The 15,383-nt window shown below is 33.6% G+C and overlaps 1 protein-coding gene across 2 annotated transcripts; it reads right to left on the reverse strand.

Annotated features, from left to right (window-relative positions):
* Window positions 1-2,527: 2,527 nt before the first annotated feature.
* Window positions 2,528-5,008, reverse strand: LOC133788897 (protein NRT1/ PTR FAMILY 8.3-like). 2 transcript variants are annotated; one of them, XM_062226542.1, is made up of 4 exons: window positions 4,567-5,008; window positions 4,264-4,481; window positions 3,560-4,116; window positions 2,528-3,474 (listed from the first exon to the last, which is right to left on the reverse strand). In XM_062226542.1, exons 1-4 carry the CDS (start codon window positions 4,694-4,696, stop codon window positions 2,652-2,654), a joined length of 1,728 nt encoding a protein of 575 aa, XP_062082526.1. In that variant the 5' UTR covers window positions 4,697-5,008; the 3' UTR covers window positions 2,528-2,651. The 2 variants fall into 2 exon arrangements, with proteins under 2 accessions (XP_062082526.1, XP_062082527.1); XM_062226543.1 differs by having other exon boundaries at window positions 4,362-4,481; window positions 4,567-5,002.
* Window positions 5,009-15,383: the final 10,375 nt, after the last annotated feature.

The following is a 15,383-nucleotide window of genomic DNA, read 5'->3' on the forward strand; positions in this document are numbered from 1 at the left end:
TAGCTTCCGTTGTTACTATTGTTGACCCTTAGCCAGAATATGATAAGAAACTCCATATATACAGGATCAAACAGTTTTATAGAATTGCAATTCTAAACAGGAAATAAGATTGATGGCATATACCTCGAAATTGTTAATCGAGAGTCATCAATAGTTCTTAATCCTTATTGGTCAGATGACATAATAATATCACAATTTTCAAGCTATGCCCAAGCATGAAAGCTTAGGCTTAATTACATGGTAATTGAAATTTTTTATTCTGATGGAAGTTCATGTTGAGAACATGCTATTTGATAATCAAATTAAGGTGAATTAAAGCCTGTAGATATTCACTACTTTGATAGAGGGGACTTGTTTATTTTGCACTATTGTTTAAGGATGACTTGGAAATCAATGTTTAAGGATGTGAGAACCTAATTCTTATTTAAGAATATCATATGGCTCAATTAAGCCTTAAGATGGTGACCATCAAAGACACCCGAGTTCAATGGATTGAATTCATTGTATGGAAAGGCATCAAGACAGTTACTATTAAATTCTCAAAAGGGCCAATTTGAAACATTAATGTTAGTCAATATTATGTGATAGATCAGTAGAAGTAATGATATTGATCTATTTAAGAGACAAATAAATTGTTATTAGATAATCTCTACCAAATGAAAAATCCTTGAGAAACCTCTCATAATCTAAGTATTTAGATTCTTCATGATGAGATCAATGGTAGGCTAAATTGTCTCATAGTTTGCATTGACTAACTTCTGTTGAGATTAATGTTTCGATTTCATTGAGAGTCTTGGAATAGTCTAAAATGTGTTGCATTATAAAAGGCCTAAAGTCCACATGTATTGACAATGACGAGAGATCAAATTTGAGATTGTCTCATATATGCTTATTGAATGCAGCCTCGTGTTTACTCAAGTGTACGCACCCCTTGTGATATTTTGTTGCGGGCGTGTTGGATTAGTACTTGAGTTACCATTCTTATAGTACCAAGGATGTGTTGACATACAATAATTGGTATTTCTTTTGTGATATCGATTAGACAGGTTGCATGGATGATAAAGTCCATTAATAAGCATTCATGATGGTAGGAGGAGCAATTTTGTGATTAATTGTCAAATCAAATGAGCACCTACAACTTCCTCTCTCATACATAAAGTTATATTGGTAAGATGAGTTATTTTGTGGTCAGGTGTTATATGGACACTTACAGCATCCTCATTCATAGAGGTAGAGTGAGTGGCGTGTTACGAGGACATTGGTTATATGGTGTAGATGTGACATTTCGTTTCAGGATTAAGAGTTGTTGACTCTGTTATGAATTTACTGAACGTATGTGATAAATGTCGCATAATATCTTTCTCTCGGAACTTGAGAAGTCTTGTTACTCAGATAGTATTGATGACGTTCCATTTGTGATGAGAAAGTAGTGGAGTCCTATATTGGCATTATGACACGCACTTATAGATTACATGTCAACGACTACACTGACAAGACTTACCTAAACATATGTACTAAGAAGAAATTTCTTAGTTAGATTGTTCGGTACTCGAGATGTATTTTGTCAGTGAGAGTTACTTTTCATCTAATGATGAACATGTTAATGATTGTTATTTGTTATTGAATACATGCATAGTTTGGATCACTCTTTGATATTCTGTATGCACATTTGTTGATGCGAGCCTATGGCTTAGACTCGATATTATGTTTCAAGTGGATCCATATTGGTAGTCATCTCCACGCTTTGTGAATATCTGATGTCTCGTTGTGTATTGCATTTGTATCCTATCGTTATAATATGATGCATAATTAGTTTTAAGACATTTATGTTTCTTGAGATTCTTGCGTATAGACACTATTGTTCAGTGAGCGTTTATCAGTGTAATTATGTAGTCCAAGTGGGAAAATGTAAGAATAATTTATATGGACTGACATAATTAAGTGTTATTCATGTAATATCATTATTAATATATAAGGATGGCTGTATAATCGGTATTGCATAATATTACTATCGGGTCATAATGTGATGAACATAATATATTAATACGCTCGGGGCCTATGGACACGCTCTAAAATGTCTTTGGTCAGCCCATTGGGCCAAGATAACTAATTCTCTCTTATTGGGTATCTAGGCCCAATAAGCCCATTGTGACTCATAAAAGGGCACATACCCTTTCATTGTAAGGTGTGATGATACATGGGTGTTTAGAGAGTGAGAGAGTAGTGTTCATCATACCCTTGCACTTTTGTTTACTTTTGTGTGTGTAGATTGATGGAATGTGATGAGCACAAGGTGAAGCACGGCGATTCATAGCCATTATTACAAGGTAACAATGTCTCTCTTAAATTTAATTTGTGCCTTGAATAAGATGATATAATTATGCATGATTGAGCATAGATTCTTGTTAATCAATTCTTGATTATTGTTTAATGTTCAATCAATTTCAACATATATGATTTATGATATTTCATGAAGTAACAGTGAGTTAATTTTAGTAGAATGATAAAATTAGAGTAATCATTAGTTATTAATGATCAAATTATAAGCACGTGAATACTGATTTACAACCATTGTCTGTCCTACTTGAAACCTTAAATGATTTTTGCTTTATATATTAATAAACATACACAGAAATGGAACCAAAAGCCTTCTAAGAAGTTTTCTTCTCCCTGTATTTTCTTGCAAAAACTATATACACCAACCCGTTTAAGAAACTAAGTCCAGCCAAAAGCCAGAAGAAGTAATCAAGGTGTCCTTCATTCAGGTTATCAGGGATCCATCCAGGCTTCCCACCCTTTGTTGTTATGTAAGTTACAATAGTCAAAACCAAAGAGCATAGGTAGTTCCCTAAAGAATTTGTTAGTAGAGAAAATGCACTGCATAAACTCCTCATGGCATCTGGTGCCTGCTCGTAGAAGAACTCATGTTGCCCAATGAAAGTAAACACCTCTGCAGACCCCAACAAGAAGTACTGAGGAACTTGCCAAAATATGGTGAGTGGTACAACAACTTCCTTGTTAACCAACCCAAGCTCCCTCGCAAGTTCTAGCCGCTTAATCTCAACTATGGCAGCTGAAGACATGCAGAGAATTGAAATGAAAAGGCCTATTCCCATTCGCTGCAATTGTGAGAAGCCTCTTTCTTTCCCTGTGTACTTCCTTGCCATAGGGACAATCACTCTGTCATAGATCGGTACCAAGGTAATGACACTAATGTGATTGAAAAGTGAAAGAGAGGCAGCTGGAATAGTGAAAGACCACAGAGTTTTGTCCATCATCTTCCCTTGTTCCACAAACAAGGTTGGCATTTGGGCAAACACAGCAGAAAATATAATTCCAGTTGCACAGATTGGAAACATGCGGCTCAAAATCTTCAGTTCCTCCACCTGTGTGACAGTGCAAAGCCTCCAGGGATTAGAGAAATTCCCACTTTCAGTTTCACTATCTGAGACCAAGGCAGCCTTGTCTAGGCACCTGAAACAGGTATGAAGCTTAGTGATATATACAAATGGGGATACTTTATTTAGTCTTAAGATCAAATAAAATTAAAGAGGATCACCTCAGTTCGTCACTATGCTCTAGTTTGCGACTACCTTTAATAGTGGAGCTTTTGTCTCGTGTTTCATAGAGGACGCTACTATCTTCTGGTACATGCAGTCTCCTCTTATGGAATGCTGCAACAAAAACTTGGCAAATTCTTGTCAAAGGGCTTCCCCCTGCCTTCTGTAATCTGTATACGAGTGTACCTGAGAACAAACTCGCAAGAGCAATGGCAATTAGCAATGCAGGGATTCCAAATCCTAGACCCCAGCCAACCTTGTCTTGAATCCATACCAATAAGGTACTTGCTATTATGGCACCAATGTTTTGAGAAAAGTAAAACCAGTTGAAATAGGTTCCTTTCTTTACTCTTTCTCTAGGATCAGTATCATCAAACTGATCTGCCCCAAAAGGCCATATACATGGTTTGATCCCACCAGTCCCAAGTGCAATCATATAGAGTCCAAAAAAGAACATGGCATACTGAGCAGGAGTAGCTGAAGGGCATACGGACTTTATACATTCAGCAGGCTTTAATGCTGGAACTGATGCTGAGAGAGTTAAGGCAGCTATTCCCTACACCAATCACCATTCCAACATTTCAGTATTCATAGCTCATGATGATATACATTTTTCAGTACTAAAGGCTTGAGCTTCACTGGATAATATTGAGGGTGTATATGATGAAATGAAAAAATAGAATACTTTTAAGCTTACACATACAATTAGATAAACTGTGGTGAAACCCGCAATGGTCCAAAATCTACCCCAGTAGGTGTCCGCTAAGATGGCTCCAATTAGAGGTGTAAGATAGCACGTACCTTGCCATGTTGTAACATTTCTTGCTGCAGAGACATTTCCTTTGTGTAGTTTTTCAATTAGATAACTGACAAGATTCGTTGAAATCCCATAGAAGGCCAGGCGTTCACAGAAAAAAGTACCTAGCGTTTCATATTAGAGCTGTTGAAATGAGATAAATGAAAGTAATTAGCAAGAGGAAGGATGTTTAAAAGTTTAGACTACTACCTAGAATGAAAGAACAGGCTCTCCACTTCCCAGTAGTATTTTTAAGAACAGGACTCCCAAGAATGTCAACTGAATCATCACCTGCATAGAGATTAGAGTCTGTTGTCTGCATCGAGATTTTCAAGAACATGCGCCAATTATTATATCTTAATTAATTAAAACACAAGATCTCATTAAACAAATAAGGCACAACAAAATGTGATATTTTTTGGTGAAAATTATTTTTTTGAGTGCAACGGGGTACTGTTTTATTTCTTCTTTTAGATAAAGGGTAAGTGAGCTACAGATATTTGAAAAAAAAAAGTCCTACGTGCTATCAAACCAATGATGAGCAGAAGAGGTTATACATGTGGTGAACTGGTTCATCATGCACAATATTTTTAATCCTTCCACATAGAAGCTAAGCTACTACAGGACGTCGGTAACATATTGGGGAATGGGGAATCTGAATATCACAAAAGGGTGGTGGTGAGTATTTCGATGAACTCAACTTTACAGTTGCAGAATTTATAGTATCTGTAATGACTGATGGGAATTCAATATGCTCATGGGTCATGGCCTACCAAAGATTCGGTGTGTCACCAGTGTTCTTTTTAGCTTATTTGGTGCTACGCTACAATCAATACAAGAAGATCAATTAGTCTTCCACATAGAATCAGTAGTAGGAGGTTTGGGAATGGAAGCATTAAGAAAACCTGATTGAGTGGTTGGGAGACAAAGATAATTCCAGGATTGTCCGAGTGATGTAGAAAGACGGGGTTGTGAGAGTCATCAATAGAGGAGCTAGAGTTGACACGGGAATTGGTGTTGGTTGGAGGAGGCTGAGCACTCTATGGACGGAGGTAGAAAACATTTTTTAAGGGGCAAAACAATGAAAAAAATATTAATAGGGGCCAAATATGTAATTTTGGAAGAATTAAAGATATTAATTAAAAAATATATTATATATATATATATATATTTTTTTTTTTTTTTTTTTTTTTGAGGACAAGGCCCCCTCACCTTCTATGTAGCTCCATTCTCAGCAGAGAACTGTCGCTTGGTATAGAATCAGTCACGGAAGGACAGCCAAAAAAGAAAACAGAAAGGGCGAAGCAAAAGGGAGACCAATATATAAGTTGCATGCACAAGAGGAAATAAAAAACAATAATAAAAATATACAGTGCTACCTAAATAAAATAAGGAAAACTAGTAAAAAATACATTATGTGTACAATAAAATTGTCTAATTTTTTCATTAATTTTTGTGTGAAAGTTGTAAAGTTCTCCACTTACCTATTGATTTTTTTTTTCAGGTGGAAATAATCATGAATCATTTCAATATGCATGCTCAACATTATTTGGGATCTTGTCTACTTTTAATTTATGGAAGAAAACTAAGAGATTGAAAGTAATAGCTAGTGATGTTCTAAGAACATGTTGCTGATTATGTCTTGTTTTTTAGTATTTGTAAATGACTTAACGTGTATATTTAATCGAGTTTTTAATATAGAAATACTAAATTTCTTTTATTTCCCTTTTTTAATTAAGCTACTTTGGAATATATTAGAACTATATGGTGCGCATTACGCTTTTGTAAAATCATATTTCTTATGTAACACATTTTATTATCAATAAGAATAAAAAACATTTTGTTTATCAATGCATTGCTCACGTGTTTTATTACATGACTATTTATTTAAGACAGACGTTTATAAAATCATAAACATGTGTAACTAGTTACAATTATAGTGAACATGTCGCAGTGAATTATAATTGTAATTACATGTTCAAAAAAATTAGTCCTAAGATTAAATCAGTGTACTGGATTTTCACTGATTTAGTAATCTATGATATGATTTGCTTACACAATGGTGTGGTGATATTGACCAAGTAGGTAAGATCAGATGTATCTAGTTACATCCAACTAGTACCGACATTGATCATTGATAGATAAATAAGTATCGTTATTATCCAATCTAATCAGTGTCAAAAAATTGACCATAGGTCAAGTCGATGTCAATTATGAGTGATAATCTTTCTATTAATTATATTATCTTAATCTTATTTTGACTTGTTCGCTAAAAGCTTAACTTACGACATAGTCTATACTTACATCTTGAATGAGAGTATTTATCATAGATATGAAATCTATAACTTCTGTAATATAAGTGAAAAGATGATTTCCTTAATAGCTTAGTTCAAATATATAGTTAAATGATTGAGTATTCATTTTTTATAATTAAGTTTATGGAATTACCATTTATAAGACACTTATTTTCTTTGATTAAATCAAGTAAATGTCTCAAACAATCATTTAATTATCAATTTAGAATATCGAATTAGAAAGGTCAATTTTGTGATATTTACATTAATTATGAATTAGAGAAAAGAAGAGAGTTATTGTAAAATATTGGGCATATTTATTTATAATGAAAAATTGGTGTTAATATTATTAATAAATTATATTAAATCAAGTTTCAAATTATAAATAGTTAATTTGAATAAGGATTTGATTATTTTATTAATTAATTATAAAATAAATAAATAAATAAAAGTCTTGAATTTGAGCCCATTAAGCCTTAAATTTAAGACACACATCATGAGCCCAACCCACATGGTATGGGTGGCCATGATGGGCTTTATTTACATTTTATTTAATTAAGAAAATAAGTCATAGGTTGTGTATATAATTATAATGTTATAGCTAGGGTTTTCAGAAGACAGTTTTTGGCAAGTGCTCAGTTATAGAAAACCCTAGAGATTATACTCTTCTAGCCAGTCTATCTTCTCTTCTAGATCTCTATCTCATGTGTTGAGAAAATTGCCCAGACTAGTTAGGCTTGATCAAAGATTGACGAGGAAGATTGTGGTTGTGTTATGTAAAGTGTTAAAGTTCTTGGAAATTCCTAGCAATCATAAAAGGACAAAAGGATAGAGAACTAAAAGGGTGGAGTCTCACTAATTCCGCGGCAGATAAGTAAGTAATTCATTTTATCTCTGTTTTATTGTTTATTTCAATAGATACATGTTCTAGGATTTCTATTTATGTTTTGTGTTGACGGCAAGAACTCGTCAATGATGTTAGGTCGAAAAAATTAAAGTATAGAGCTTATTAATGAAGAACTTCAAGAATTTAGAAAATAGTTGCAGAAGAAAATGGAGAAAAGAACTTGTATTTCTCTTGGTACAAAGTTACAATGATTTTTTAACATCTTCTTCTTCGTGAAGTGAGATCATATTTATAAGTGAGCACTGGTGGCTCTTAATACAAAGTGGTCCTGATGGGACAAAAAGACGAATCTGTAGGCTGCAGATGATCGTGGGGCAGATGGTAGTGGTGCTGGAGGAGTGGTGGCGGCTCTAGTACATATCAGAGACTTGGAGGGATCCTAGTTTTGTACTATGTCGTCACCATCACTTGTTTGGTACAAATGTCAGGAGCGTGGTAGGGGAGGCTTCACCAGGTACTACCCTTGAACAGCCACTACCTATCTGGCGTGAGCATTACTACAGTGCTATGTCTCCTTTTGTTTAATACGTACATTTCATACCCGTACATGTATCATGTACCAAGTAGGTGTTTTAACCTGTTCGGGGTGTGTATGTGCCTTAAGCCCCTTTTTATTTTGCTAAGTATCGAAATACTTGCAGACTTTGGAAAGGGTATACATGGGAGTTGCTCCCTCCCCACTGGTGACACCTACACTAGAAATTAAGGCAGGGCCTCATCAACGAGGCGTACATTCCAAGGAGACAAGGGACGATAGCTGCGTGAATTGGGCTCAAGTTCAAGGCATCCATCTTATGAGGTTCGACACTCTCAGGATGCGCAAGGCGCATGTGGTGGTGCGAGACATTAAGCGCATGAGGTGATCCCTTTCTGGGCGCGCGAGGCATATCCCTCCTAGGCACGAGGTGCCTTTGCTGGCATGAGGTGTAGGGTGCGTGAGGCGCTGGTGGTGGTGCGAGACGCGGGCCTCATGAGGCATGGCACTTATTGGGTGTGAGGCGCCTTCGTTGGCGCGAGGTGTAGGCTTCGCAAGACACGACCCTCTTGGGCGCGAGGCGCTTGGGTCTTCAGTGAGGCAGGGACCTCATGGGGCACTTAGGAGTGCTACCTAGATTTTGGTCTCGTGAGATCTATAGGCACAAGTCTGATAGAATGACTAAGTGACCCTTAGCCATTTATTTCAACAAGGGATCATACCTTTTTTCCTTGGCGGATTTTTGGCATCTACATTTTGATTAAATGAGAAATCACATGATAATAAGTAAGATCATGTATGTGTACTTTTTCCTACACTGTAGTCGTTATAAAATGTTATTATCGTTGAATTATTCAAGCTATTTTTCAATAAATATGATTATTATATATTATGACTTTTTATATATTTTTTAGTCAATATTAATTTATGGGATATTAATATTATTTTAAATATATAATAATATAGTCATATTTTCTAAATGTCATTAGTATAAGACGAGTGAGTCATGACAAGTGTAACCCATTGGGCCACTTGGAGTGTTCGAATCTCGAGAGGCTCCTCACACCTATGCAACTTTCGAGAAGCCCCTCATGATGTGCGTCTCCCAAGAAGGTCTTCGAAAGTCATAAACTCGGATCTGAGAGACAAGAATATGCATTTCACGGAAGTGAGGCCTGCTACTAAGCCGACAATACAATACGTGGGGCCACCTACCTCTAACACGATGGTCTGATGGTGATCTAGACTTTAAACCCAGATTGTGCTTAGGAAGTAGCACGAGGATTTCCACTCCCTTTTTTATCATTCTCCATGCAATGCATGCCCACTTTGTACCCTAGTGTTGGGTTTTATGCCCTTATAAAACAATGGTTAACATGTAACACGATTTTATATTGTTAGTAAAAGTAGTAGAAATCATTTAGTTTTACAACTGTATTACTTGCTAGTTTTATTACATGATTATTGGAATAATACAAACATTTATAATATCGCAAAGATATAAATAGTTACAATTATAGTGACTAGATCACAGTGGAATTTGATTGTAATTATATGTTCAAACGAATGAGTCCTAAGATTATATCAATGCATTAGGTTTTCACTGATTTGGTAATCCATGAAATTATCTACTTACACGTTCGAAGTGTGATGACTTATCAAATGCATTGACCAAGTCGATAAGATCAGAAGTATATGGGTACAATGGACTCGGACCGATATTGATTATTGAAAGATAAATAAGTATCGTTGTTATCGAATCGAATCAATGTCACAAAGCTGACAATAGGTCAAGTCAATTCTAATTCTGGGTGATAATATTCTGGTAATTATATTATTTAAATCTTTTGACTTGTTCGTTACCATCTTACCCTACGGTCTAGCCCATAGTCACATCTTGGAGATTTAGTGGTGTAATTGAGTGGGAGTATTATTCATAGATATGAAATCTATAACTTCTATATGAGAAGTGAAAAGATGATTTTCTTAATTGCTTTGTTCAAAAGGTCCTGTAATATGAAATATCCTACAACTGGCCTCAGAGCCATAGTTTGCTAGTTTATTTTCATGATTGAAAATGTATGAAATTGATTGATATGCTAGGGTGTTAATTGGATGGTACATGTTATTGGTGCAGGTCTATGTTTTGTTATGTAAATTTAGTTTTAATTTGGTTATTTTTCTGCTTGTTTTGGGATTGAAAAACTGCACATATTTTTTTTTTTAAAAATTGTTTGGACTGATTGGGTAGTGTGCGTACTGGGCACGCATGAAGGGGTCACTGGGACCCCAGCCATATGGACGTCCGTATGGATTCGTACGATATCCGTACGATGTCGGTGCTGGACCCCGCGACGGCACTTTTCTTAAAAATAAAATTAATTTAAAATTTTGATTTTTGAAAATGGATATTTTGTGCAACTAAGTTTAAAATATTTAAAATTTACTGTCTAATTATTTTAGATATTTTAGTTTCTAAAATATTTATAATTGGTTATCTGATAATGATGATATTTTAAAATATTTTTTTTATTTTGTTATAATTGAAATATTAAAAATTTGTTATCTAATTATTCAAGATATTTTTATTGTTTAAAATATTTGAAATTGGCTATGTGATAATTCTTGATATTTTAAGATATTGTAAATTTGGGTAAAAGATATTTTGATATTTTAAAATTGGTTAAAATATTTTATCTTGTCATTCTTAAAACCTCAACAACCTAGTTTAAATTAATTATTTAAAATTAAATTTTGTTAGATATATTCTATTTTAATTAATTTAATATTTTTCAACTTGTTTAATTAATTATATTGAATTTTATCTGATGAATTCTATATTAATTAATTATGGTATTTTTGAAAAATAGTATATTATCTTCGTATATTTTCATAATTTAATAATATATGCTCATATAGTAGCATGTAAGGCCTATCCAATTATTAACATATTAAGCATCATCATTAAGTTATTTTTGCATTTGGGCTTTAAATATAAAAATAATGATGACCCATTTTTAATTTTGAAAAATGTGGGAAAACTCAAATAAAACTTTCATTAAATGTTAGGTTTTATTTTGGCCCAATTGAACATGTAAAGATTAAATTTCCCTCTTGTGGGTAGTTACACTTGTGAAAGCCAATTTGTTTTGCATTACTAGATTGAGCATAATCAATTAAATAACAATTAATAAAATGAATGTTCAAATTCATGTCTTTTGGGGCTTTGTATGGAAGTTAGGGAGTCTTAGTACTGGGTCTGACACACTCAACTCAACTCACCTCCATGCAAGCTTGAATTGTTAAGGTCAATTTAGCTAAGTTGGACTTAATTGTATTAGGTTAATATTTTTAGTTGGACCTAATAATTGATTATAAAAAAAAAATCTAGTTTTTGGATTAATTTTCAATGGGTAATTTTAGAATTAATGGGAAAATTATAAACTATTGTTTATTGATTATTTTAATAATTTGGCGAACCCAAGTTGGTAATTCTCAAAATAATAAAATACTAAATTGAGAAAAATTAAATAATGAGTTTTTAAAATTTGAATTTGATCTCAACGGTTGACTTAACAAGGTTAGAGTTTAGTGGGGTCACATGGCGCTTGATTTTGTCTTCTTACGGAAGGTGTTCATTGGACTTTTTAACATGGTTAAATTTCTTAGTATAGATGGTTATAGATGGACCTTCTATAGACTCATCTCTATGGTGACTATAGGAATTAAGTTTGTAATAATCCAAAACTTGGGTCAAACTCATAAAGTAAGAAATATTTGTGACTCTCACCTACCGGGACACATGGGCTTTTGTTACTTTGATCGGATGGATAGGTAATTAATAAAAGTATAGGATGTTTATTAATTGAGATATTTCTCTATTTAACAAGTGAATATTTGTGACTCCCGCGTACTGAGACACATAGGTCCATGGCTAGTTGAAGTACCTAAGAAGTATAAGATAAGTGTATTGGTATTTTGCTTATCTCAAAACAGTTTGTATGCTATGTTATTTCTAACATTTTGATGAATAAATGTTTGTCAAGCAATGCGTTAATTTCTACTTAGTTGATAATCATAGCTTTAGGCTTCCCACTCCATACTCTTTCTAATCTCTAAAAAGTTTCCCTAGTGAGAATCTCACAAAATGTTTGTCCAACATCAACATGGTGTTGATTATGGACAACATTGAGTCTGTGATAATTATAGATAATCCTATTTTCCTATGCAACGATCACCAAATCCTTCAAAAAGGATTGTTGATGGTGGACCGAGCAAAAGAAAAAAGGATACTACCAAACATGCTCAAGGAGAAGCTGCCTTAAGCTTCTTCTTTTAAGAGAAAATGAGGAAGAAATACAAACAAAAAGAATAAGAAGTCCACTGGCAAGGCACCAAATGCTGCAAAGCATCTTGGAGCAAGGCCTGATTATAAGTACACTAAAGGGAAGTGTTTCCAACTGCAAGGAGACTGGGAATTGGCACAAGATTTCTCGGTACTCAAGGCATACAAAACCCAAGATAATGAAATTTGTCTTGGATGCATGTGATTTTAGAGGATGATTCTTTGGTTTTAGATAGTTGAATCAGGATCTACTAAACATGCATGTACTTTAAAACAACTTTTTTAGCATTAGGAAAATCTTGAAGGATGAAAAGCTAAAACTTGGAATCCAAAAATGATTTTTTCTATCAGACAAGGCAAAAGGATAAGCTTGAATGAATTTTATAAATAAATATATTGTTTTACGACAATGTTTATTTTATTCCAATTTTTAGTGGAAATTTTAATTTTAGTTTTCCTTATTACATCAACAACAATTTGTAGTTACTTTCACAAGTAATAAAATCGTATTTCTTTAAATGGATGTGAATTGTGGGGTGGATGTTAGGAAAATGGGATATACCTATTACAACCAAAAGAACCCTATGTACTAAATAATGAGTTGTTTAAGATAGCTAAACCTAGGACCGTTAAATGACAAAAGGTCAATAACGTTAGAAATGACGTAACTTTGGAATCTTCGCTTTGGTCATATTTGCTATGATAGGATTCAAATACTAACAAAGGCTAGGCCTTTGAGGGAACTCACCTAGGGTGACCTACTTGTTTGTGAATCTGATCTCGAGGACAAAATGACAAAGCGTCCATTCTCTGTGTAGGACATAGGGCCAAAGAACCACTAGGGCTAGTATATTCAGATGTCTGGGATAAATGAATGTTCAAGCGATGGGTGGTTATGAGTATTTCTTCACCTTCATTGACGATTGCTCTAGAGACTCATGTTAGTAACTAAAGCATAGGAACTCTGAGAATTTGTTAAGAAGTTCAAAGAATTCATTGTTATGGATTTAAAACCAAATTAGGTAAAACGTTAAAGATCTTGCGATCTGATAGGGGTGGAGGATATTTTGATAATCATAATCAAGTTCATTTAATTGAACTTGGAGAATTGTCTAAAGCAACTACCTCAGGGACTCCGCAACAGAATGGTGTTGCTGAGTGGCTTGAATCGAGTGTTTAGGAAAATATGTGTTCTTTGATAAACTATTCAACTCTACCGACTTCTTACCCATATCTATTCTAGAGACATACTACCTAGACCGCATGTGACATTTTTTGAATGTTGTACCGTCTCACAGCTGTCTCCAAGACACCACTAGAATTATGGAATGGTTGTGAACCTTGTAGCACCCACATTATTTTGATATAATATAGCCAATAATGACATGATTCCATTGCATTACATATCATACAATATGTATAATTTGAGCATATGCATATTCTTATTAATATTTTCATGCATAAGTATAAAAGTTGTGTTTATGATTACTATGTGTATGTTCAATATTATTAATCTTGTGGCATTTGAGTTGTCTTGTTATGGGTGTTTAATGTGCTCAAGATATAAAAAGGTATGAAAAATATGGACAATGAAAGAAATTAAGTGAGAAAAGTGAGATATATAAAGCAAAAGATGTTAAACGGTGAAAAATAGTACAATGTCGATTACTACTATTTCGATGCAAAATTGAGTCTTAGTGGATTTACCAAATATAATTGAGGTATGATTAAGGTCTCATTGATGAAATAAAAATGGTTTTAGAACCATTGTATCAAGTGTTTATGGGAGGTATACATAATTAGTGGTGTTGACGCAAAGTCAAAACGAGCTTAGTATAAGTGTGCTACACTCAATTGGGTAAGCATAACTATTGGGTATGAACTCATATAGACCTAAGGTTTGGTCTGAGTGTTTCATACATAATGAAAATAGGCCTATAAAATTATTAAGTTGAAATTATTGAAGTGAAAAGGTTTTTATAAGTCAAAATGTAAAATGATAAAGTGAAAGGTGTCAAATTTTGATACAATAAGGCCAAATCATTGAAAACAATGAATTATCATCAACCTTATCACTTAACACAACCATGACTCTGAAAAACATAGAGAAAATAAAACCAAAAATATTTCTTGGCTGGCTTGAAGATATCCTAAGGTGGTCCAAGTGAAATCAAAGCCGAAGAAGTGGATTAAGCTTAGTTTTGGCCTTTTTGTGGTAAGTTCTTGTAGTTGGAGGTTAAATCATGTTTTTTAATTTTGCTGAGAGCTTATATATGGTGTTTTATCTTGTTTAAGATATTTCTTGGTGGTTTCCAAGTGGTTTGAGGTTTAGAAAAGCTAGAAGAAATTTTTTCCATTGAAAAGTTGCTCGATAAGTGAATTTTGTGTTTTATGAGGATTTTGTGGTACTTGGAGTACAAATTGATTTTTTGTTATTTGATTGAGTTTATAAGAGGGTAGATATATTTATAAATGTTTGAATAGATGTGGATATTCATTTAATTTGGGTGATGATCTAGAAAATTAGAATTTTAACAAAATTGGTATATGATAATTTTGTGATGAATTATGTTGGTATTTGCGATATGTGGTTATGGTAGGTTATTTTATGTGGATTACTGATTGATTTTGATATTTGGGGATAGGTAAAATTAAGGGGAAGCTCTGTCAAAATTTCTCCAAGTGTCTAAGATAAATCTAACGCTCAATCTTAATTGTTTAAGGCATTTTAGGCATGTTTTGGGTATGAAAATTGATATGATGCTTTATGGATATATTTAAATGATAGTTCAATGTCTTGTTTCCATCATTATGGTGTGAAATTAGATTTATATAAATTGGATGATTGTAACCTAATTAAGTGTTAAAATTTATCATGATCATGATTAGGATATTATGAGGATTTTGGGATTTTTCTAAAGGATTAAAACATTGAGCTAAGTTTTTATATATTTCATTAAAGATCATAAGAAAAATTATATGTTTGAAATGATGTGAAATTCATGC

This window comes from Humulus lupulus, chromosome 7 (assembly GCF_963169125.1).
Source record: "Humulus lupulus chromosome 7, drHumLupu1.1, whole genome shotgun sequence".
Classification (NCBI taxonomy): domain Eukaryota; kingdom Viridiplantae; phylum Streptophyta; class Magnoliopsida; order Rosales; family Cannabaceae; genus Humulus; species Humulus lupulus.

Bases quoted from the DNA above. Each gene is read 5' to 3' on its own strand.
- LOC133788897 (XM_062226542.1), bottom strand. From the start codon at position 4,696: ATGTTCTTGAAAATCTCGATGCAGACAACAGACTCTAATCTCTATGCA. The intron at 4,117-4,263 runs GTATGTGTAAGC...TGATTGGTGTAG, and splicing joins TCACCACAGTTTATCTAATT to GGAATAGCTGCCTTAACTCT. The intron at 3,475-3,559 runs GTGATCCTCTTT...TACCTGTTTCAG, and splicing joins GAGCATAGTGACGAACTGAG to GTGCCTAGACAAGGCTGCCT.